The sequence below is a fragment of the Panthera tigris genome, chromosome C1 (assembly GCF_018350195.1).
Source record: "Panthera tigris isolate Pti1 chromosome C1, P.tigris_Pti1_mat1.1, whole genome shotgun sequence".
Classification (NCBI taxonomy): domain Eukaryota; kingdom Metazoa; phylum Chordata; class Mammalia; order Carnivora; family Felidae; genus Panthera; species Panthera tigris.
Window position 1 is genome coordinate 94,088,326 of NC_056667.1, and position 22,164 is coordinate 94,110,489.

At 36.1% G+C, this 22,164-nt stretch overlaps 1 protein-coding gene across 3 annotated transcripts in view; it reads left to right on the forward strand.

Annotated features, from left to right (window-relative positions):
• Positions 1–22,164, forward strand: part of CEPT1 (choline/ethanolamine phosphotransferase 1) — a 36,803-nt gene that overhangs the window by 1,465 nt on the left and 13,174 nt on the right. For 2 of the 3 annotated variants that reach the window (XM_007076391.3, XM_015534955.2), the window contains exons 2-4: positions 5,089–5,498; positions 10,413–10,560; positions 12,865–13,006. In XM_007076391.3, coding sequence (XP_007076453.1) covers positions 5,160–5,498; positions 10,413–10,560; positions 12,865–13,006 — 629 coding nt within the window. In that variant the 5' untranslated portion in view covers positions 5,089–5,159. Of the gene's footprint in view, positions 1–5,088; positions 5,499–10,412; positions 10,561–12,864; positions 13,007–19,003; positions 19,089–22,164 lie in introns of all 3 variants that reach the window. The other variant, XM_007076392.3, reaches the window with a different exon arrangement.

Consider the following 22,164-nt stretch of genomic DNA (forward strand, 5'->3'; position numbering starts at 1 on the left):
TCATTTCGTTTTTTTAAGGAATGCAAGATTTCACTTCAGCAAAACAGTAGATCTAAATTGTGTTACACAGTACTGTTTTTGCTTCCAAGTCTGCTGAAAAGGCTTTTGTTTTTGCTAACTTGTTCTGTTATCACTTGTTAAATAATGCTGAATGTAATCCTGTGATCCTATTAGTTTTCCTTTTATTTTTTTTTTAACCTTTTATGATTTGCTCTGCTGCCCAAATAGTGTTGGCCATTACAGTTTTCCTTTAGTAGTGCCATAAAGGTCGGAAAGAGCTGTGTTGTCACCAATTTCTGTGAAAAGACTATAAACATACTGCTGAATCAGTGCAGCTCAAAACTTGGCACCCTGAGATGTGGGGGGTGGGAAATCTGGAATTTCACACTTCAGGTTGGATATTGTGTAAGCTTACCTTATGCTCTGCAGAGCAGTTGGAGATTCCTTTTTTAGTGGGATGCTTGTCAGATGTTCCCCAAAGCTGAACCCAGGAATAATGTAGGCAGCATGCCATTATCCTCAGCTGCTATAAGCACAGATGTTCTATGCCGTAGATGTATGTCCACAAAATGTGTGTAATTTTAGTAAAGGTATTCGTTAAACATCTCTGATTATATTTTTGTACCTTCATTGGGCTTTTCATATAAATATTCATGTCTGCACAGAGAAAATCTTTTGTTAGACCATATGTGCCCCCTCCTCTGGACTCCCACAACAGTTTGTTCAGAGCACATTGTAACCTAGCTGTTTATAAGACACACACGCACACACGCCCTGAGCTTCTTGGGGGAATGGATGGCACACTTCAGTTTTTCTGTTTCCTCAGGGTCAAGAATAACTAGGTGCTCATTAAATACTACATAAATCATTTTTGTTCCTTGTTCCATAAATAAGTCCTAATTACCCACTTAGTATTAGGTATGGTATGAGATTCTTGGAAAAGAATGTTGCGACAGGTGTGGTCTCTGCATTCGTGGAGCTTATAGACCAGTGTGGGGAAAAGACCAAAAACAGTACAAGAAACAAAAAAATTCAAAATGTGGTAAGTGCTATGAAAGGAATATTGCACTGGGGCCAGGAAGGGGAATTTGCTGATTACAAGTAGAAAGGTTACAATAGCTGTAGGCCTGTGATCAATATTTATAGTAAACTGGATTCCAGATAATGGGAAATTTTTCAGTTCAAAATATTCACTTTTACTATTATGATTTATGAAACATATCCTCAGTTAATAAGCTGTGCTACAAAATTACAAATTTATAAGCTCATTGATGGCCTTCCAAAACATCAGAATAAATTCTCAGTTCCTTACCTATAAACCTTCCTCAGTTCCTTCCTACAAACCTCTGCATTGTCTGGCTTTTCAGACTTTATTGTATGTCACTCTTCAATCTGATTTACTGCTGTCCAGCCACAGTGATCCCAAAGGTACCTGAACAAGACTTGACTCAGGGCTTATTCCCTTGGACAGTTCTTTCTCCTGCTTTTGGAATGACTACCTCCTTTTCTTCCTGTGAATTTGATACAAATGCTACCTCTTCATAGATTTCAATTACCTTACCTAAAATGTGCACCCCTAACTATTTTCTGGCTGCACACTCTTTTCCTCATAGCCCTCATCATAGTATGTAATGCTGTTTGCTCATTTACCTGTTTTTAGTTATTTTCCATTTGGACATGGGAACCGGGACTCCCGTTGTCTGTCCTGTTTACTGCACCAATATTGGCTGAATGCATTTGGAACTTGGAGTTCATTTTCTCATAAAAACTTATGACTGGTGGTTGGTAGGCTAGCCAGCAGTGATTTTAACTCCTTACATTAATTGTTTTAGTTCCTTTAGTGTGGCATAGGCCTGACTCTATGTAAAAATTTCAAGTGGCTAGAATAATTTAGTAGTATTTGTTTCTCCTTTCCGTATTCCCATTCCACATCCTATTTCCCTTTCTCTCCATAAAGTTCGATCTTCCTGTTACAGTCACCTACCCTGTTGCACTCCCTTGAGATATGCTTGCTTTTCATGAGCTGAAATGCAAAAGCTCCTGTTTTTTTCTTGAGATGGTTTGAATTGCAATAGCGTCTAGGTCCCAGATGTTATGGGATGAAGGGAGAGTAGAGATGGGCTTGTGTCAGCTTCGACAACCTCTGTGTGTATCTGAATGTAGTGAAAGTAGGTATCTGTATGTCAGGGGCTACATGTATCCCAATTTATATTTGCAATCTTGTTGCTAATAGCTTCACAGAGAGACAATGTTGCCAAATCGCAGTGTTTAAAAACTCCCTGGCCTTTTTTCTTGTATGAATTATGCAAAGGCTAGATCTATGTAAAAATCTAGAAAGGTTTGTCAAAATGTAGATTTTTTTAAAGAGAGAAATAAAAGGTAAAAAAAAAAAATGTAGGGCACAGAGGGAAAACACTCAGAAGGGAGGTATCAGTGTATCATATAATCCTGCCAAATGCTCAAACTTAAAACCATTAGGATCAGTTACTTGTAGTTGTTTAGTGCCTTCAGCATGTCACCTGTTTTTTGTTTGTTTGTTTGGTTTTGGTTTGTGTGTGTGTGTGTGTGTTTTTACAATAGGAAAATGGAACACCACAATAATAAAATGTAAATTGAGTTGACTAGACTTTTTGTTCCCATTTTAAGTTGAATTCTATAAGAACTGATTTATTATAGCTTCCAAATGTGAAGATGAATCATTTGACCACAGAAAATATGACTACTATAAGGCTATTTGGTGGCCTGTCACTTTCTCTAAAATGATTACAAACCAGTTGTTTGGCATTAATCAATTGCTTTGTGACACAGTTGGGTGTATGGAAGAATTCTTTGAAACAATAAGATATTATCTTTGGTTTGCCTTAGTTTAAAAAATTATTTCAGTATTTTTACTTCAGAGCACTTTAGTTAGCACTGGCGATTCTTTTTAAGATTTTTGAAAATTTATTTAAAGTAGTTGATGATTACAGTAACTTTTCTGAACCAGTTATTGAGATACATGATTGAGATTTTGGATGTCACTATAGATCATTAGTGACATTGAAGCTTTAGAATTTGATATGTATGGGAATAGAAGGAAGAAGTCTTGCACATGTTTAATACCAGGTCCATTGCTGAGATGTCCTAGTCCCTGTATCACATTCTTTATTCCCATAGTGCAACATTTCTGGGAATTTCATATTGCATTTTGGATAGCTTTCTACCAGAAGATTGAAGTATACCTCTCTTGGTTCATTGCCACTACCCTTTTAGTTCTATTGAGATTGTTCCTTTCTTTTTCCCCCCTTAATCCTCTTATGGCTTCCCTCTCTTCTGCTTTGTAACCATGAATTTCCTGCAAAGTTCCTTACTCTTTTCCTTTTTTCTTCACACTTAATCCATTCAAGAAATTTTCTACTTTCTAAAAGAACTAGACTTTAACTTTTAAGTTGATAACTTGAAATTTTCATCTCTTGCTCAAACTCCAGGTATTTGATCTTGTCTGAAACATGTCTGCTTAAAAGTTACTTCTGTGTATTTCTTACCTCCATCCCTAAATCCCCTTCCATCACCCTTCAAGCCACAATAACTGGTTTACTTTCCTCACTTCCCTTTTTGACAGTAGTACCACTAGTCTCTGACTGTTCATTCATGTTTTCTTCTGTTCCTCCAGCCTTCGTATCTAATTCCTAAGTGCCTTTCCAGGATTCTTCCTTCTAAATAGAAGTTACGTACAGATTTGACTTTCACACTTCCATTTTTACTACCCTCGTCAAATGTTTGAGGTCACCACACTAACTTTTGAGTGTTCTCACTTTCTGTGTTCTGATAAATATACATACATGTATATATATATGCATATATGTATGTATATACACATACATACGCATATACACACATATATACATGACTCCCCTTTAGTCTTGAATATGTTCTTGTCATTACTTTCTTATGTTGCTTAGTGATTTACAATAATTATGTTATCTTTAATCTTTTCTAAGTCAAGTACAAGTACTTTTGGGATTAAACTTAAGGTCCTTGGGGCGCCTGGGTGGCTCAGTCGGTTAAGCGTCCGACTTCAGCTCAGGTCACGATCTCACGGTCCGGTCCATGAGTTCAAGCCCCGCGTTGGGCTCTGGGCTGATGGCTCAGAGCCTGGAGCCTGCTTCCGATTCTGTGTCTCCCTCTCTCTCTCTGCCCCTCCCCCGTTCATGCTCTGTCTTTGTCTCAAAAATAAATAAACGTTAAAAAAATTAAAAAAAAAAAAACTTAAGGTCCTTTATGAACAGTCATCACTTAATACACTTATACTTTTTTCTTACTACCTCAGTTCATCAGGTCACTCTGCTAATACATGTATTCTGTCCTCTTAAAGTTAGGTTTGTTACTGCTCTTCACCCCTGCCTAAAATACTCTCAATATCCCATTCTACTAATAAGTTTTTTTATCTTTCAGTTTAGCTTAGACAGAAACCCTGTGTTTGTGTGAACCCCACTTACCAGCTCTATGAGCTTGGACAAGTTAGTTAGCCCCTGTGCCTTAGTTTCATTTTCTGTAAAAATGGGGATAATTAATAATCCTGACCTCGAGTTATTGTGAGGATTAAATGAGTTAATATGTGAAACGTGCTTGAAGCATTAGTACACAGCAAGTGCTCAATGTTAGCTATTAGCATTAAATAAATAATCTGATTTAAAACCCATTTTATTCAAGTCATTCCTCTGATATTAATATTAATTTGCTAGCTATCTTTGGGTATGCCTTTGGACCTCAGTGTCCATACATGTGAAATAACTAGATCATTTCTAAGGTTTATTCCATTATATTACTGAAATCAGAGTGAGATAGAAAAAAAAAGTGAGAGCTTTGAATTCAGTCAAACTATAAGGTTTCGGGAACTATATTACTATTAATTCCCTTAATATTTTTCACCTGAGAGTGAAGTTATATGACTTCTTTTGGCTCACACATTTAGTAAGAATTAGAACTAAAAACAGGTCCCTGGTGTTCTGATCCCTGTTTGATATGCATTAGTCTGTTACCAGTTTAAACTTTACTGACATTGACATAAATAGTGGCTGATAGATACATCTTTTTCTCTTTTTTCAGGTAAAGACCAGCCACAAAAAGCTGTGAAACAAAAGAAATTATTCTCTTCAAATAAAAGACAGCCAAGATCCATGAGTGGGCATCGGTCAACAAGGAAACGATGTGGAGATTCTCACCCGGAGTCCCCTATGGGCTTCGGGCATATGAGTACTCCAGGGTGTGTATTAAATAAATTGTTTCAGTTACCTACGCCACCATTATCAAGACATCAACTAAAGCGGCTAGAGGAACACAGATATCAGAGTGCTGGACGGTCCCTGCTTGAGCCCTTGATGCAGGGCTATTGGGAATGGCTAGTTGGAAGAGTTCCCTCCTGGATTGCCCCAAATCTCATCACCATCATTGGATTGTCAATAAACATCTGTACAACTGTTTTATTAGTCTTCTACTGTCCCACAGCCACAGAGCAGGTAAGGTGAATTTCTTAACAGATTTGAGCGTTTGTTATATACCCAAAACAATGTAATTGGGATTTTAGGTCATTTTTGCTAAAGATTTGACAATTATTTATCAACTGTTCTAAAAGATTGTATCACACATACTATTAATAAAGCTTATAACTACAGTCTATTTTGTATACTCCGCTTATGAAAACCAGAAGGAAAGGGTGGAGTCTGATTCTGGTAGGTATATTAGTGTCATCAGAGATTAACATGTAAGGTAATCCTTTTAAAATCAGTAAATCTCAATGCAAAAAAGTTTTTTTAATGGCTGGATTTTTTTTTTTTAATTTTTTAATTGCTGAATGAAATCCTAGCAAAGTTGAAAATGATCAGAGAAAAAAGGCTCTGGTAGTGAGATGGCACAGCTGTAAATCAGTCTTATCAAAAGTGGTTTCCTCTCGGGGCGCCCTGGGGGGCTCAGTCTGTTAAGCGTCCGACTTCGGCTCGGGTCATGATCTCATGGTTCATGAGTTTGAGCCCTGCATCGGGCTCTATGCTGACAGCTCAAAGCCTGGAACCTGCTTTGGATTCTGTGTCTCCCTCCCTCTCTCTCTGTCTCTGCCCCTCCTCCACTCACAACTCTGTTTCTCTCTCTCTCTCTCTCTCTCACTCAAAAATAAATAAACATTAAAAAAAATTAAAAAGTGGTTTCGTCTCCATTCCAGTGAGAATTGTTTGAATATCCCTTTTCTCTTCCTGTAAATACATGTGACAGATAGACCTCAGATATATCTCTATTATTCTAACAAGGCGAAAGAAGTTCTGTTCTGTACCCTGCAATGGCTGCCTTGAAGAAGAGAAGCAGTTATTGCTGACAAGGACTGTCTGCTTGGGCCCTTCAGTACAGGTCTCTCTACTGCTGGTCCCGCTTTTTACCCTCTGTACCCGTTACTTAAAACCAAAACTGAAACTAGAGCTCTTCATCAGAATAGGTAAATTGATGTTTATCTCTTTGGTTTTGAAACTTCCTTGATAAAAAGGGAACTAAAGTAGTTAGGTAGATGGCACAACATTTGTTGTGCCCCTCCGAATGATCAGTCACACCAAGAAGATACAAGGTGATTCTCAATGAAAGGTGTCAAACGTGACTCTGAACCATATGAAATCATAGTGGTCACAAGGATTCCTTATCTTCTTTTAAGCTTGAAGTAATCATTTTTAAGTAGTCTTTTCAGATTATTCGTTCTTTGTGATAAAATTATCACCATCCAACCCTTTGTCCCTTTCTGTTTTTATCAATTCATTTGTTTCTCTCTCTTTTTTTAATATTTACCTATTTTTCAGAGAGAGAGACAGAGTGTGAGCAGGGGAGGGGCAGAGAGAGAGGGAGAACCAGAATCCGAAGCAAGCTCCAGGCTCTGAGCTGTCAGCACAGAGCCCAACACAGGGCTCAAACTCATGAACTGTGAGATCATGACCTGAGCCGAGGTTAGATGCTTAACCGACTGAGCCACCCAGGTGCCCCTACATACCTCTCTTAAAGTAAATGGCTACTGAATGTCACAGTTACTTACAAAACACATTTTTTTCCTTCTTCCAGTTCATTTCTTAATCACCCTTGAATACTTTTATTTTAATTCCTCTTCTCCTGTACAAATACAGTTCCAAACAGATTGTATGAATATATTTCTGATTTTCTATCATTTCCTTAGCTATCTTGCTTCATATCAATCAGGAAACTTAAAAACCAGTATGATTGTTTAAATGTGTCCTGGGATTCTTTATCACATGTCCTTTGAACTATTTTACCTGTGACTTATTTGAGGACCTGATAGCCACTTCCAGAGGAACTTGGTTCAGGTCTCACACATCCTTAGAGTTGCAGCAGAACAACAGGGGTGTGTGTTAATTCTAATGGAAGCCCTCCAACAATCCTAAGCTAGTTCCACAATAGGGGTCAGGGAATGAGAGCAAGTTTAAAGGTAGAGCTCAGCTACTAATATTTACTGAACACCCCAGAGTGTACCAGTTACCATGTTCCCTATAATACTTTTCCTCAGCCTCTATGCTTAAGTGATTTGGAATTATTGGAATAATCTTAGAATTAGTTTAAATCTTTGAGGAAACTTCCAGAATGAGAACCAGTTGAATCAAATAGAACTTTTCAGAATGGCTACTAGGAGGAATGAAGGTAGAACATGACTGAGCTGCTGTTTGTTTGGTGCTCTGCAAGGGAAGGTAGTGTCCCACAAAGGCTATGCATGGATACATTTATAGCTGCACAGTAGAAATCCTTGTTAAGCTTCAGATCACAGTGCATTAAAATAGGTCATGGCTGTCTTCCATGATATGCTCTTATTATCTCTGTGATCTTCAGTAAATTACATAAATTCTCTAAGTCACAGTTTATTCTTTGAAATTTTATTTTGTGGTACTGAAAGAAGTAAGATTATCCATTTATAGTACATAACCTATAATGCTCCATAAGTAATTATTATTTCATTGGTCAAAAAGATTAAGTATGTAATATGTTCTTCCCCACAATTTCCCTCCCATTCCTCATTTCTTCTAATAAAATACTTATATATGAAAGCATGGATATTTTTTTCTTTATCACTGTTTTGGAGTCAGAGAGTTCCATAAACTTATTACCCAGGGACATTCTCATTCATTATGATTCTAATTCCTTTGGGCTTTATTCCAGTGGGTGAGCATTAAATTTCATGTCTCCAGATATTGTGAACTTTCCATATATTTATGTTACTGATTTCTTTTAATACATTAGAGTTTCAGATACTAGTCTTTCTAATAGAAAAGAATGTCACTATTGTAATGGTTTCAGCAGAGTTTGCCTTTTTGTTAGAAAAAAAACTTTCCAGTAGATGGGAAAGGAAAATCAGTCCTTATTTTTCAAATTACTAAGGTAGAACTATAGGCTTAACCCTTTAAAAAAAAAAAAAAAGAAGAAGAAAAGCTCATCTATTTATTTAGAGAGCTTGCAAATGTGTGCACACAAGAAGCAGAGAGAGAGAAAGAGAGAGAATCCCAAGCAGGCTCCAAGCTGTCAGTGTGGAGTCCGACACCGCACTCAAACCCAGCAACCCCAAGACCATGACCCGAGCTGAAATCAAGAGCCAGGTGTTTAACCTACTGAGACCCCCAGGTGCCCCATCCCTTTTTATATGTATACCAAAATATACTTGTGATTTCTGATACTATGTACTTAAATCTCCTTAGCAAGTAGCTTTGATTTTACTATCATAAGTTAATTTGGAATTTATCTTGCAGCTTGATACATGTTACATATGCTTGAGTTACCCTTGCAGCCTAAGACAGATAAAGGAAATTGGTATTAGCTATTTCATACACAGGAAACTAGAACGAACTGAGCTGTATGTTGTTACCAATAAGAGCTCTATCAGGTTTAATTAAAACTTTTTGAAATATGACCATAAGAGTTTTTAGTTTTAATATTCATTTGTTTTTGTTTTGTATTGCTAAATGAAATTCTTTTGATCTGACTTACTAAATGCGTGGTCCAGGATGGTAACCATAGCCACGTCTGGCTGTTGAGCACTTGAAATGTGCCTAGTGTAGCTGAAGAACTGAGTTTTTAGTTTTATTTAATTGTAATGAATCTAAACTAAAATAGCCACACATGGCTAATGGCTATGTAGGACAGTGCAGCTCTAGAGTTACTGGATTCCTGTAGGAGCAAAAAGCAGTAGCTTCAAAGTCTAGAAGGTGGGGCTTCTTAGTCACACGAGGTTAACCAATCTCTCAGTGAACTTGCGCATCAACTATGGTTATGTAACCACAGTGATTGCTTTCAGGGTTTGTAACTCTGTCCTAGAGGAGGCTTACACTCTGGTCCTTTTGATAGCTTCAATGTTCTAAAATATGAGACTCTAAGAAAATGTTTAAGAAAAGATCCTTACCTTTAATATTGGTAACTAAATAGATGTCTGAGAGCAACCTCTTTGCAGTGAAGAATATGAATATTATTTGCAGCTCTGCATAGTTTTGATTTGCTGCTCTGAGCACTTGATACTCAGTTTAACTTGATAACCAATATCTGAGAAATACCTTGTGATCATAGAAATTTTTCCATGGCATGGGAAAATAGTGAAAAGTGATATAAAACACTCTTTCTTACTTTCTTAAAGAGAACACACCGAATAAAAGCTCTCCTTTTTTAACACATAGCATTTAAATTCAGTATTAGTGGTTCAGTTTCTGCCTGGGAAAAGAGAAATTATTCCTTGAAAATGTGACCATAAATATATGAAAAATAATGTTCTAAGCACTCCGTGTGCTAGATCATCATTTCCCTACCGTTGTTCCATTGAACACTGATGAGGTGTGTTGAAAAATAGGTTACGTGCTCAAATGAGTTTAGAAAATGGCAGTGTGTTGTGTCTCCCTTCTCGAATATTCACAGTGTGCATTAGTAACATTAAGGGCTGGAAGGAGTCCTGCAGTAAAGAAATGTTTAACATTGTTTAACCCAGTGTTTCCCACATGTGTTAAGCATGGAATTCATTTTCTTCATGCAATACCTATAAACATCCTCAAAATCCAATTTGGGAGAAACTGTACTAGATTATTCATTAATTGACTCAGCATCTAAATGTTAGTTATTCTAACTAAATGTTAGGAGGAATCTTATGGACGTTACCTAGTGTAATCTCTTAGATAACCTTACAAAGCAGTTATCCAGCATCTGCAGTGAGCAGCCCTCCAAAGCAAAGAATGTGATTCTTTTACAGTTCTGATTGTTTCAGAAAGTTTTCCATTATGTAACCCTTGCATTCTCTCCCTTAGCTTCCAACTAGTTGTACTTCTCTGGAGAATGAAGACAAACTATCTGCAAGTAAACCGTTATCAGTGAAACATAGTAACGAATATGTCTTAGTAAATCTTGTGTCTTTTGTTTCACAGGCACCTCTGTGGGCATATATTGCTTGTGCATGTGGCCTTTTCATTTACCAGTCTTTGGACGCTATAGATGGGAAACAGGCAAGAAGAACCAATAGTAGTTCTCCTTTGGGAGAACTTTTTGATCATGGTTGTGATTCACTATCAACAGGTATTGTTGATTTTTTAGTGTTAATGATTAATAGTGATAAAATTAATATGATAAACAATGTTAGAATAAAATGTTTATGGTGTTATGGTATCAGAGTAAGTGATTTATATCAAATTTTAATGTTTTCAAAAGACTATAAATATGATTAATACTTGTTCATTATTGGCTGTATTGGGAGATTTAGAAATTCAGTTAATTTCTACTTAAACTACTTTTAGCCTAAATATTATTCTTTTGGCACCTGTGATATTTAAAATCTTAGGGCATAATTATCATCAAAAATCTCATAAATTGTAGACAAGAGTACAATAGTGGGAGACCAGGAAATCTGTGGTCTTTATATTTATGTGGATATTCTGTAGACATTTAAAATTATGTTGTAGGGGCGCCTGGGTGGCTCAGTGGGTTAAGCATCTGACTTTGGCTCAGGTCACGATCTCGCGGTTCGTGGGTTCGAGCCCCGCATCGGGCTCTGTGCTGATGGCCCGGAGCCTGGAGCCCGTTTCGGATTCTGTGTCTCCTTCTCTCTCTGACCTTCCCCCGTTCATGCTCTGTCTCTTTCTGTCTCAAAAATAAATAAACGTTAAAAAAAAAATTTTTTTTTTTAAATAAGTAAAATAAGATAAAATTATGTTGTAGGCTTGCAGTATAACTGGCAATGAATGGGCTTGGATAAAAAGATTGAAAAGAGTGGTGCCTGGGTGGCTCAGTCGGTTAAGCATCTGACTCTTGATTTCGGCTCAGATCATGACCATGTGGTTCATGGGATCGAGCCTGGTATCAGGCTCCACTCTGTCAGCACTTGGGATTCATTCTCTCTCTCTCTCTCTCTCTCTCTCTCTCTCTCTCTCTCTCTCTCTCTCTCCCTCTCTCTCTCTCTCCCTCTCTCTCCCCATCTCTCTGTTCCTCCCTCACTCATAATAGACTTGCTCTCTCTCAAATATTTAAAAAAAAATTTTTTTTAAAGACTGGAAAGAAATATATATACTAAAGTGCTGGCAATAGATGAGTTATATATTAGGTTATAGGCAATACATCTTGTACTGTTTTAAGAATACTATTTTAGTATTTGGAGGGAAAAAAGATTTAGAAACTAAATGACAGTTTCTAACTAGTCTTCCTGGTAGGAACACCCCATGCCCTCACAACACATATTTTTACTTAGTTTTTTCTGTTGGTTTCTTGTCATTTGGCATAGCATTTAGAATATTTTTTTTTAAGAAACAAAAACCCATGGTAGCTTTACCTCTTGAACTCAGATATGCAGATGTAGGTTCCTGTGAAAATCATTGTTTCAGCGTGTCCTGACAACAGCTTCCTAAGTAGAGGAGAATGAATAGCTAAGCACTCATAATTCAAAGGACTCAAGAAACACTCAAGACTTCTACTGAATGCAAAGGCTTAACGGGCACCTAATTTAATCAAGTGTATCCTATTTTTTTTTTACCTGTTTATTTATTTATTTTGAGGGAGAGCTTGCATGCGTGTGTACCAAAGGGGAAGGGGCAGAGAGAGAGGGAAAGAGAATCACAAGCAGGCTCTACACTCAGCATGAAGCCCCATGTGGGGCGCTATCTCGTAACTGAGAGATCATGACCGGAGCCGAAAATGAGAGTAGGACACTCAACCAATTGAGCCACCCAGGCACCCCCCTATTTTTTCTTTTAAGTGGTAATCTTTTTTGTGGTGTACTTTGAGTTCCAAACTTTTATAGGACATGTTTTTCTGTATAAGTCACCCATAATTATATCTGCTACATATGAAAAGATACCTATGGATGTAAAAAACAATCAGTCCTTTTGTGAATTATGTAGGTCTTTAGTGTTTCTTCCTCCTCTGCCAATAATCACTTAATGCAATGTCTAATATGTTTCAGGCACTGTTTGAAATCCTTTACAATATTGATTTATTTTGTCTGGTTTTTATCATCATGTTACAAATGAGGTAACTGAGGCACAAGGGAAGTCTTTCTTTTTACTCTGTCCTGTAATTTTTTTTACTGTTCATCACTATCACTAAACTGGGAGGATACTCCAAAAAATGCTCAAGTATTTTAGTTGCTTTCAAGACCTTTGGTTCCACTGAGTGGTATAGTGAAAAATGAAAGTGAAATTATGGGGTGAAAGATAATGTAAAAGATTATATCCTGCTTTCCTGGAACCATAGGTACCTGAGACAAGATTGTACATTCGTAGCATGTCTTTTTTTTTTTTTCTTTTTTTTGCTTCATCTAAAAGTATTTCCAGCTCAGTTAATGTTGGTTATTGAGATTGTTCAGTTATTATCGTGATCTTTCTTTTGCAGTTTTTGTGGTTCTTGGAACTTGTATTGCAGTGCAGCTGGGGACAAACCCTGATTGGATGTTTTTTTGTTGTTTTGCTGGAACATTCATGTTCTATTGTGCACACTGGCAAACATATGTTTCTGGAACATTGCGATTTGGAATGTAAGTAACACTTAACAGTGATTTTTTTTGTCTTCTCTTTCAGATATGGAGAATGTTGCTTTTACATATCTCAGTATTAGGAATTGATCAAAGCTCTAAATTAGTTTAGCAAATAGAAGTTTAAAACTCTCATTATTGTAGCTGCCTAATGGTCTCTGTCCGTCTATCACACTGTTTAGAAGGAAATATTAGGACCTCCAACCAATATTTTTAAAATAATATGAAAAGCAGTGGCCCCTCCTCACTCATACCCACTTGTCTTTCCCTCAGATAAATTCACTGTATTTTTCCTGTATTTACCTTAACTCCATGTTTTATTTTGACATACGAAAATGCATTTTCAGGAAAGATTAGATAGTTTATGAGAGCAAAGAGCAACTCTCATCTCTCAATATCATAGCTTAATTAGATTTTATTCTTTTCATATTATTTGTGAGTCTATAAAAATCTAAGCTCTTAATAATTCAGTTGACATAAACACACCATATAAGTTACTACCACCAACAAATGCCCAAGAATTTAAAAAATGAAATACAAGCTCCTTTCAGACTCCAAAATGTATAGTTCCTACCTGTTGATCAGTACTTTTTCATAAATATTAATGAGTAAACTCATCTTGGAACAAGGTAAAGGATGAAATTCACCAACTGGTGTTTAATTGCCACAGATCCGATTTACACTGCTCGAGTTAGTCTTATTTTTTTCATGGTGTCGAAGTAAAAGAGAAAGAACTTGAGAAAAGACTCTGAATACTTCATGAAATATCCAAATAAAATCTCTGATTGCAAATGATAGGAGAACATCTTAACCTAGTCTCTTTAAGATGAATCATTAATGGATATTTAAATTTTAGATCCCTAAGAAACTTAGTTTTCTAGCTCTTGTGAGAGCCAAATGCACAGAAATCCAGCTGTTCCTTACAAATTCAGTTCAAATTGTTTTTGCTAAACTTATTTAAACAGAACTTAAGATGTTCTTAACTTATGACAGTAACAATAATTATTATTTTGGATGTTAACTAAAAGACATGTCCTGGAAGAATTTTATAATAAAGGGGTTAGAAGACATGTTTAAGGCCCATCTTAAGGTGACAATAGTAGACACGCATGTCCAATTGAAACTCGAATGCTTGTGCGTTCATCAGTTCAAAAATGATCAGTGCTCAGGAAATATTGTAGATTTCTGATACAAAAAAAAAAAAGCAGTAATTGAAAATACTGTGTGCAGATTTTTTTTCAAATTGTTTTTATAGCCTATATCTCAAGTTTTCATAGTATTTCTCTGCATTGGTAAAACCACAAAATATAATGGACTTCCAAGATCACTTGGTTTGCCCTAATTCAGTTTTAATTTTTAGTGATGTGACTGTTTTCAAAAATAGCAGAACTTGTAATATCTGGATTTGACATAGTTTGTTTCATTGGTTATTATCTCATAGTTAACTTGCAAGCCCTTATTTTGAAAGTTTATTTATCATCAGCCCTAATAAATTCTCTTTCCCTTTCAAGTAAAGCAGCACCAACCATGTAGTATGGGAACTGAAGGAAGGAGAGGGAGTGAACCATGGAAGTAGGGGAAGAGTAAACAGTGTTTTTAGGAGCGATTTGTTAGCACAGCTCTCAATTTGCCAGTCTTAGAATGTCCCTTGTGGTGTATTCCTTTGATAAAATATGCACTTAGAGAACTGTGAGCAGTTCCATATTGTTAGACCAAAGATGCCTGTAGGGGAGTGGCAGGAGATAAGGCTGGAGAAGATCCAGAAAATCAGGGGATTTCTATGTCCTGCCAAGAAATATGAGCTTTTTTCCTGAATCTGTGGGGAGCCTTTGCAAAACCAAAACCAGGAAAATGACAAAAGGACAATTGGAAAGAACAGTCTGGCAGCATTTGGAGGGTGAATTGGCATGGGCTAGTACAGAGGTAAGGAGGTCCTGTCGGAGTCATCAACATAATTAACATGAGGAATGCTCATACCTGAACTAGTGTGATGACAGTGCTATCAGAGAGAAAGTCATAGTCTGGAGAGAGGCTGAAGAGGTAGAAACTGTAGGACCTGATCTCTATCTGCACGTGGAGAATGAATGAGCGAGCAGAGACTGGAGTAACTCCCAGTTCCCCTCCTTAGGTGGTTGGATGGGGGGTAGAGAAAGGCCCTACACGCAGAAGAACCTATGTGAAAGGGCGAGTTCTATCAGCACATGTATGTGAGGGATTTTAGGCATCCAGATAGAATGAAAATAGCTTAGAAAACTTAGAAAGCAAGCTTAGAAAGAAGCCTATGAAAATTATTGAACAGCCAGAGAAGGAGGCATACCAGAATGAAAAGCCAGAGATTTCAAAAGAGAACAACGCTGAATGCTGCCAAGACTCAAAATGAGGACAGAAAATTGTACACTAAATTTGGCGATCTGAGGCCATCCGGAGTAGTTTTCTATAGTGGAAGGGTAGAAGCCAGATTGTAGGGGATGGGAAGTGAAGGGATTAAATAAGCATGTGGTACAGGTGATGTACAGAATGTGTGGCTGTGATGGGAAGAAGACATCTGTTAGAAGAAAGAACATAGGTGCAAAGGAAGGAGGGTTTTGAATTTACACAGAAGAAATTGGCTAGAGAAGAGATTGAAGATATTTGGGGGAGAAAAGAGAGAGATGGATCTATGGAGCTAGACTGATGAAAATGCAGGAACAATGTTTAGGGTAACAGGCAGAGGGACTAGGTGGGAAGACACTGTCCCACTGAGACTATAGTGCTTCTTTGTAATGGTGTGAAACTAGATACACAAATATTGGAGCCAGTTTAAATTTAATATCTCAATTTAAATTACATATTAGTATTACAAGGGATTGGTTTTGATTTGGAAAATTAAATACAATTTTCTGAAATCCTGCATTCATATTAAGGCAACGCTTTTTTTTTTTTTTTTTTTTTAAGTAAAAGCAGATCTCAACATTCAAAGAAATGTGCTGCGAGTACTCACATTTAAGGAGATATTTTTCCAATGTAATGGGGACATATGGAATAATAGAGATATTCCTAAAGAAGTTTTAAAAATGCCATTTAAGATTTCACATTCTTTTCAAGAGCAGGTAGAATAGGCTAATGTATAATAGGTTGAATATTGAAGTAAAGTTTATATGTGTGGAGGAGAAAGTCTAAGTTTTGTTTAATTAGAAAAGAATAAGATAACCTTTCAAATGTAATTTGACTAAAAAGACTTTTTTTTACTATTTATTTTTTTGAGAGAGAGACCGACAGAGCTTGAGGGGAGAGGGGCAGATAGAGAGGGAGACACAGATTCTAAAGTAGGCTCCAGGCTCTGAGCTGTCAGCACAGAGCCTGATGCAGGGCTTGAACTTAGGAACCATGAGATCGTGACCTGAGCCAAAGTCGACGCTTAGCCTACTGAGTCACCCAGGCATCCCTGACTAAAGAAATTTTTTTAAATCCCTTACTTTTCTTACTCCTTTTTGGAGAAACATGAAAGCGGTCCTTAGGCACCTTAGGAATTTTGTTTTAAAATATTTTTATTTTAATTGTTTTACTTTGGTGGTTACGCACAAATGAAAAAAAATCATGAGGATTTCTTTTTTATATATAATCAATTTAGGTTGTTGTGTGTTTAATAACCATATAGCATATTTGTCAAATAAGAGATACTGATTTGTTTTTCTTAATCGCCTAGTGTCACTAATTTTAGTTGCTATTAAATTTGCTCATATCTTGACCAAAAATAGGCACCATAGTTAATTCATTTTTAACTAAGTAATTTCCATTCAAAGTCAGATATCATGAGAAAGTCAATGTGTTTTGGATCCATCATCTCTGATATTATGACTAAATCTTCCAGCACAACTGGAAATTTTGCTCTGATCACAACTGAAAGCTGCCTTGTACAGAGAATATTAGTACCTGTCGCATCTAGACAGACCCCTGTTCTGACAGTGTTTCTGGACCAAGCAAGTAGAGGTCTGATAGAGATGAGTACTGCTCACTGGGACCTTCTAGATCCAACTTAGCCTGTTGGGATTTTTACTAACTTGGATTTGAAAGCTGGGGAGGGAAGTGGGCTCAGAGGCTAGAACTTCACAGAAGAATGGGGTCGGCCAAAGAATTATGAATCGAAGCTCATTTGTAAACATTTGTAAAACATACTTTAAAATGTTTATGGGTTATACTAAATGGAAGAGTTCACATTTCCTCTCTTAAGGCTTAAACCGTGTATATCTAGATATTTTAAAATATATAATTTGTAGATGTATATGTAGAATCATTTTTTATAAATCAAATGCTTAGAAATTCTAGACAATCTCTAATAAAACTATTTATGCAAAATACTGGCCTTAAAGAAATCCTCCACACTGTGAAAGGTAGAACTCTTAAATTATCATTTCAGGAAAAAAAAAAACAATAACAAAACTTTTCACAAGTCAAAAAAAGAAAGAAATTATAATAAATTGAACTAGATCAGTATATCTTGCCTCAAGTGTTACCTCCAGACTATTGTCTGTGTATCAGCTTGAGCAAGGCCCAGAACTTTGATTTCGTAATTTGTAAGTCAGAGTTTTGGATTTGATGGTATCTAAGGTTCCTTCTATGAGCCTATTAACTTTACAGATGCTATTTTCAGTGTACTTACTATTTATAATTATAGCACGTAGAGTATTTAGTACATTTTTCAATTCATTTTTCCACACTTACATTAGCTAAAACTATGTAAATACATAACTTCTGACTTTTTCTTTTCTAGTTAAATGAAAAAAGTTAATAGGCTATGTATTCTGGTAGTCTGGCAAATCCAGTTCAATTCTTACCCAAGAAATCTCTAAAGTATAAGTATTTGCAGATATCATAGTAATTAAAAACTGTTAATGTATAATCCACTTTTTGTGGATTAAGAATTAGGAAGCTTCCTGTTAAATGCCCATATAGGATATTCATACCTTTAGAAGTTTAAGACTTACCATGTGAACTAATAACTATCAAAGATTTTCCTTTCAGTTTCTAGTTTCCCTGTGTATTTTTTGTTAGTAAGTCATTCATTTGGACTGTGCCTGTTTTAATTCTATCAAGTTGTTAGAGATAAGATCTTAAAACAACTGTTTATATTAATGTAAAGTCTAGATTGCAGTTTGGACTTTAAGATCATCAGGTAAAATCGTAGACCTGTTTCCATCACATTTAGCATTCCTAGGTTCTTAATTTTGATTACATGGCTTTGATTTGAAGTCTGTTCTATACTGCCACTCCTTTTGCCAACATCCTTTAGTGATCACATTAGACATGTTACTTATTTTTACCACTAATAAACTAATCCAATATAGTAGAGAGTTATAATGCTGGTATGGAATTAAGGGAAGAGAAAGAGGAAGAAGGATAAGATTTTAGACTAGAAATGATCAGGAAACGGGACAAGGAGCTGACCAGTTTTATTTTGTTCTGACCATATCCAAAGAAGTCATAGTTTCCCCCTTGCCTTTTTCACATACGTGTGCATTTTTTTACTGAATAGCAGAAGCAGGAGCATGATGAGATGTGGGGCAGTGAAGGGGTATGAGATGATTAGTGGTTTTTCAAACACCTAGATAACTGTACACTGGGGCTTCTGGAAGCACTCCTCTCGACAGAGAAGTCTGGATAGGTTCTCACAGAGAAGGGACCTATGTCACAGCTAATGTGATTATTTGGCAAGTAGTGTTCACTACTTAGGTAACTAAGAATTAACTGCATTTTTAGTTCTAGTGTTTCCAGCTGCCTATTTACAAGTCATGTATTCAGTGTGTTATAGTTTGAATTTTTACACTTTTCTACTATTTTGGTTTGGGTAAGAAATATACATGTTTGCATAAGGTTAGTAATAGTACTGTATAAATTGTTATTGAATCTTTAGATGTCTTTATAAGGGTAATGCTACTTTTTAAATGTTTTTGCTACCTGTAGGGCTCTTTGGCAAAAGCTCTGAGTAAAGTTATTTTGAAATGTTTGTTTCCTTATGCATAGATTCGATGTTACAGAGTCCCAGATCATAATTATAATATGCCAGCTTCTCACAGGAACCCTGGGACCTTGGTTCTGGAACTTCACGGTAACTGCTAGAATATTCATGCTGTCCAATGAACAGTGGCGTGAACTCAATAAAGACAGCACCTTTGTCATGCACAGAGTAATTAAAATACAAAAAAATAAAAAGTTTTCTGGTGGTATTTCACAGACAAACAGGTTATTAGAAAACAAATAATTTTAATATATATAGGGCAATAAAAATCCACCCTATTAAAATTTTTTGAAAATAATATTCCTGGTGATTTGATGCTAGAAACAATTATCTCTCTCACTTACCCTACTGTACCTAATAGCATTTTTGCTCTTTGTAATATTTTTAAAACAAATACCTTTCCACCATTAACTAGATTTTTTTTTGAATTTATATTTTGAAAACAGAATAAAGCAAGCAGAGTTTCCCTTTAGATAAGCAAGTTGAGAAGATGCTTAGTAGTAATGTAGGGAAGATTCTGTTTATTCCCTTAACTCCTTTAGAATATTCTTTAAGCAATCTAGTACTGATTCTTCTGTTTCTGTTTTCAACGATCTTAGTTTTTAAAAAAATTAATGCTAGAAGCTATTCTTATTTGTATTGTTTACTGTTTTCTTCTCTTATTGTGCTTTTAAAACTAAGTATCCTTTGCTTTTCATGTTACTATAGCCATCTATTGAATAACATCCTTTTTCAGGTTTGGTTTGTTTTTAGTAAATACATATTTCCTTAATTAATGCTGAGTAAATAATACATCTTTTTTTCTCTCATGTTAAAATTATAATTTAGACTTTATGACCTTTAAAAGTTCAAAAATATTTATTAGGAAATAGTTTCCCAGTAGAATAGTCCAGAATCTTTCACACTTTAGTATGAAAGGTTTATTCACAAGCAAAGTAGAGCTTAAATTCCATTTATTTTGCAGTTCATGGAGTGTTTGGGGACTGTTCATATGGACACCTAACATATTGTTCTAGCAATACGGGGCTGCATTAGGTTTCCTATATTGAATCCTCATGCTCCAAAATGTTTCAATAATGTGATAGAGTAAGTCTGGTAGCAGAGTTCTTTCTGAAAGGTATCTTGCAGCATTGTAAATCCATTTATTCAGTGGCAGTAGAGACCTCTTTGGGGACAGATTAATAGTGAGGGATAGTTTACATCTTTTTTTTTCAAAAGAAGCTTAGACTTTGGAGAATACTGAAAAGTACTATAGACATGATTTAGAATCAAAACAAAAGCCATTTTTTCATTTGAATTTACAACGTACTTGCAGAATTATTTGTGGGGTCTATTTTCCTGGGGTAGAATAATGTGCATAGTTCAGAATGTGTCATTTTTAGTCCCCCTCTACCCATAACCTGTCTTCTGGTTCTTTCTCCAAAGACCTAAAACTTTATGCTCACTGCAGTTGTCTAGGTAGACAATTTTTGATAGCTCATTTACTATTTTTAATTGTACTCACCAAAGGTCTTTTCTCCCAGTGTTCTTAGTGAAATTAATAGTCAGGATATTGACCATATTACTTACTTTCACCTTGTTTGTGTATGATAAAAAAGTACCTGTATTTATAGAACCTTTCCTATTAAAATGTTTCTAGAAACTAATGCAAATCTGTTCTTTTACCAGTTGCTAACTTGCAGAGACTTTTTTTGCTTTTAATATTTGTTGCTTTAACTGGTTTGATCATTGCAATGAGACTGTCAGATGTTTGTGGGTTTTTCTTTTTCCATTTTTTCAGAGTTCAGGGGGAAGATAAGCTTAAGAAAGAGTTCATTATAATTTGTTTCCAATTAATTTAATTTATTAGCATCAACTTGGAATGCTATTACCATTTTACAGAAAGTTGTGTTAGAATACAAGAAACATCATACATGGACACCTTAGTGATAACAAGGTAAAAACTTAGCACAGATGTTTACTCCAGTTGATTAGTAAACTAAAAATCAGAGTTTTAGCACCATGTAGGTACAACACTTCCATTTTCTTTCAAGGCTCTGCCACCTATTATCTCGGTAACCTTGGAAAAGTCCATTAACCTATCTGACTTTCCTCATCTATAAAATGGTGGCAATAGTTCCTACCTCCTAAATAGTTGTGAAGATTAAGAGTATCAAAATGTAATGTGCTAGCTTTAGTGACTGGCATATAAGTGTTTGTTACCACTATTATTTTTATTTATTTTAAGGCCTGTGTTAGTAACTCCCAGAAGTTGCTAGATTTCTTCCAGAATTGATTGTGCTAGTTTCAGAGGAAGAATAGGTCCATGATCCCTTCATTTAACTTCATCACGATTATTACTAAATGAGGTGAGAGGACTCTCCTAATTCTTCTGTTTCCAAGGGTGATGAGGGTAGGCTGTCCCCTGAATTGTGAGACCTAAGCTTTAGCTCCTTTTAGAGGACTTATATTCTAGCCTTTGGCTATTTTTCTTCTTACTCAAAAATCACTGGATGGGTTGTTGTTGCAGGTGGTGGTTTTTTTTGTAGTCTTCTCAGATAATCTAAAGATTCATTTAGTCCTTCATGTGGTAGATAATAAATATGGTTTTAAATAATTCAGCTTATCTCAAAAATAGATGCTTAGACTTTCTCTGTATGTGACACTTTTTGAGAGTGTGTGTGTATGTGCGAACAGGAAGGGGCAAAGGAAGAGGGGAGAGAGAGAATCCCAAGCAGGCTCCGTGCTGTCCGCACAGAGCCCAAATCAGGGATCAATCCCACGACTGTGAGATTATGACCTGAGCTGAAATTAAGAGTCAGATGCTTAACTGACTGAAACACCCAGGTGCCCTGTACCACTTGGGTTTAAAATATCATCGTTACCATTCAGCTGTCTGGTTAATATTACCTAACATTAAGCTTGCCATGCCCAGATTGTCCATTATCAAGGGTAGAAAGTAAAATATTGGAAGGCAGTATGGTCAGTTTCTAGGCCAGTCTTGGTTGCAGTCTACCAAGACTTCACCCCACCCATGATTTTTCTGGTATAATAAATGTTCTGGTCATGCAGAAGTTCCCTACAACTTCAGATCCATTGACAAGTGAGTGCAAATCTGTAATTAATAACAATCTAATCTTTGAATAGGATTCCAGACACCCTCAGTGGATGTCTTTTTAAACAAAAT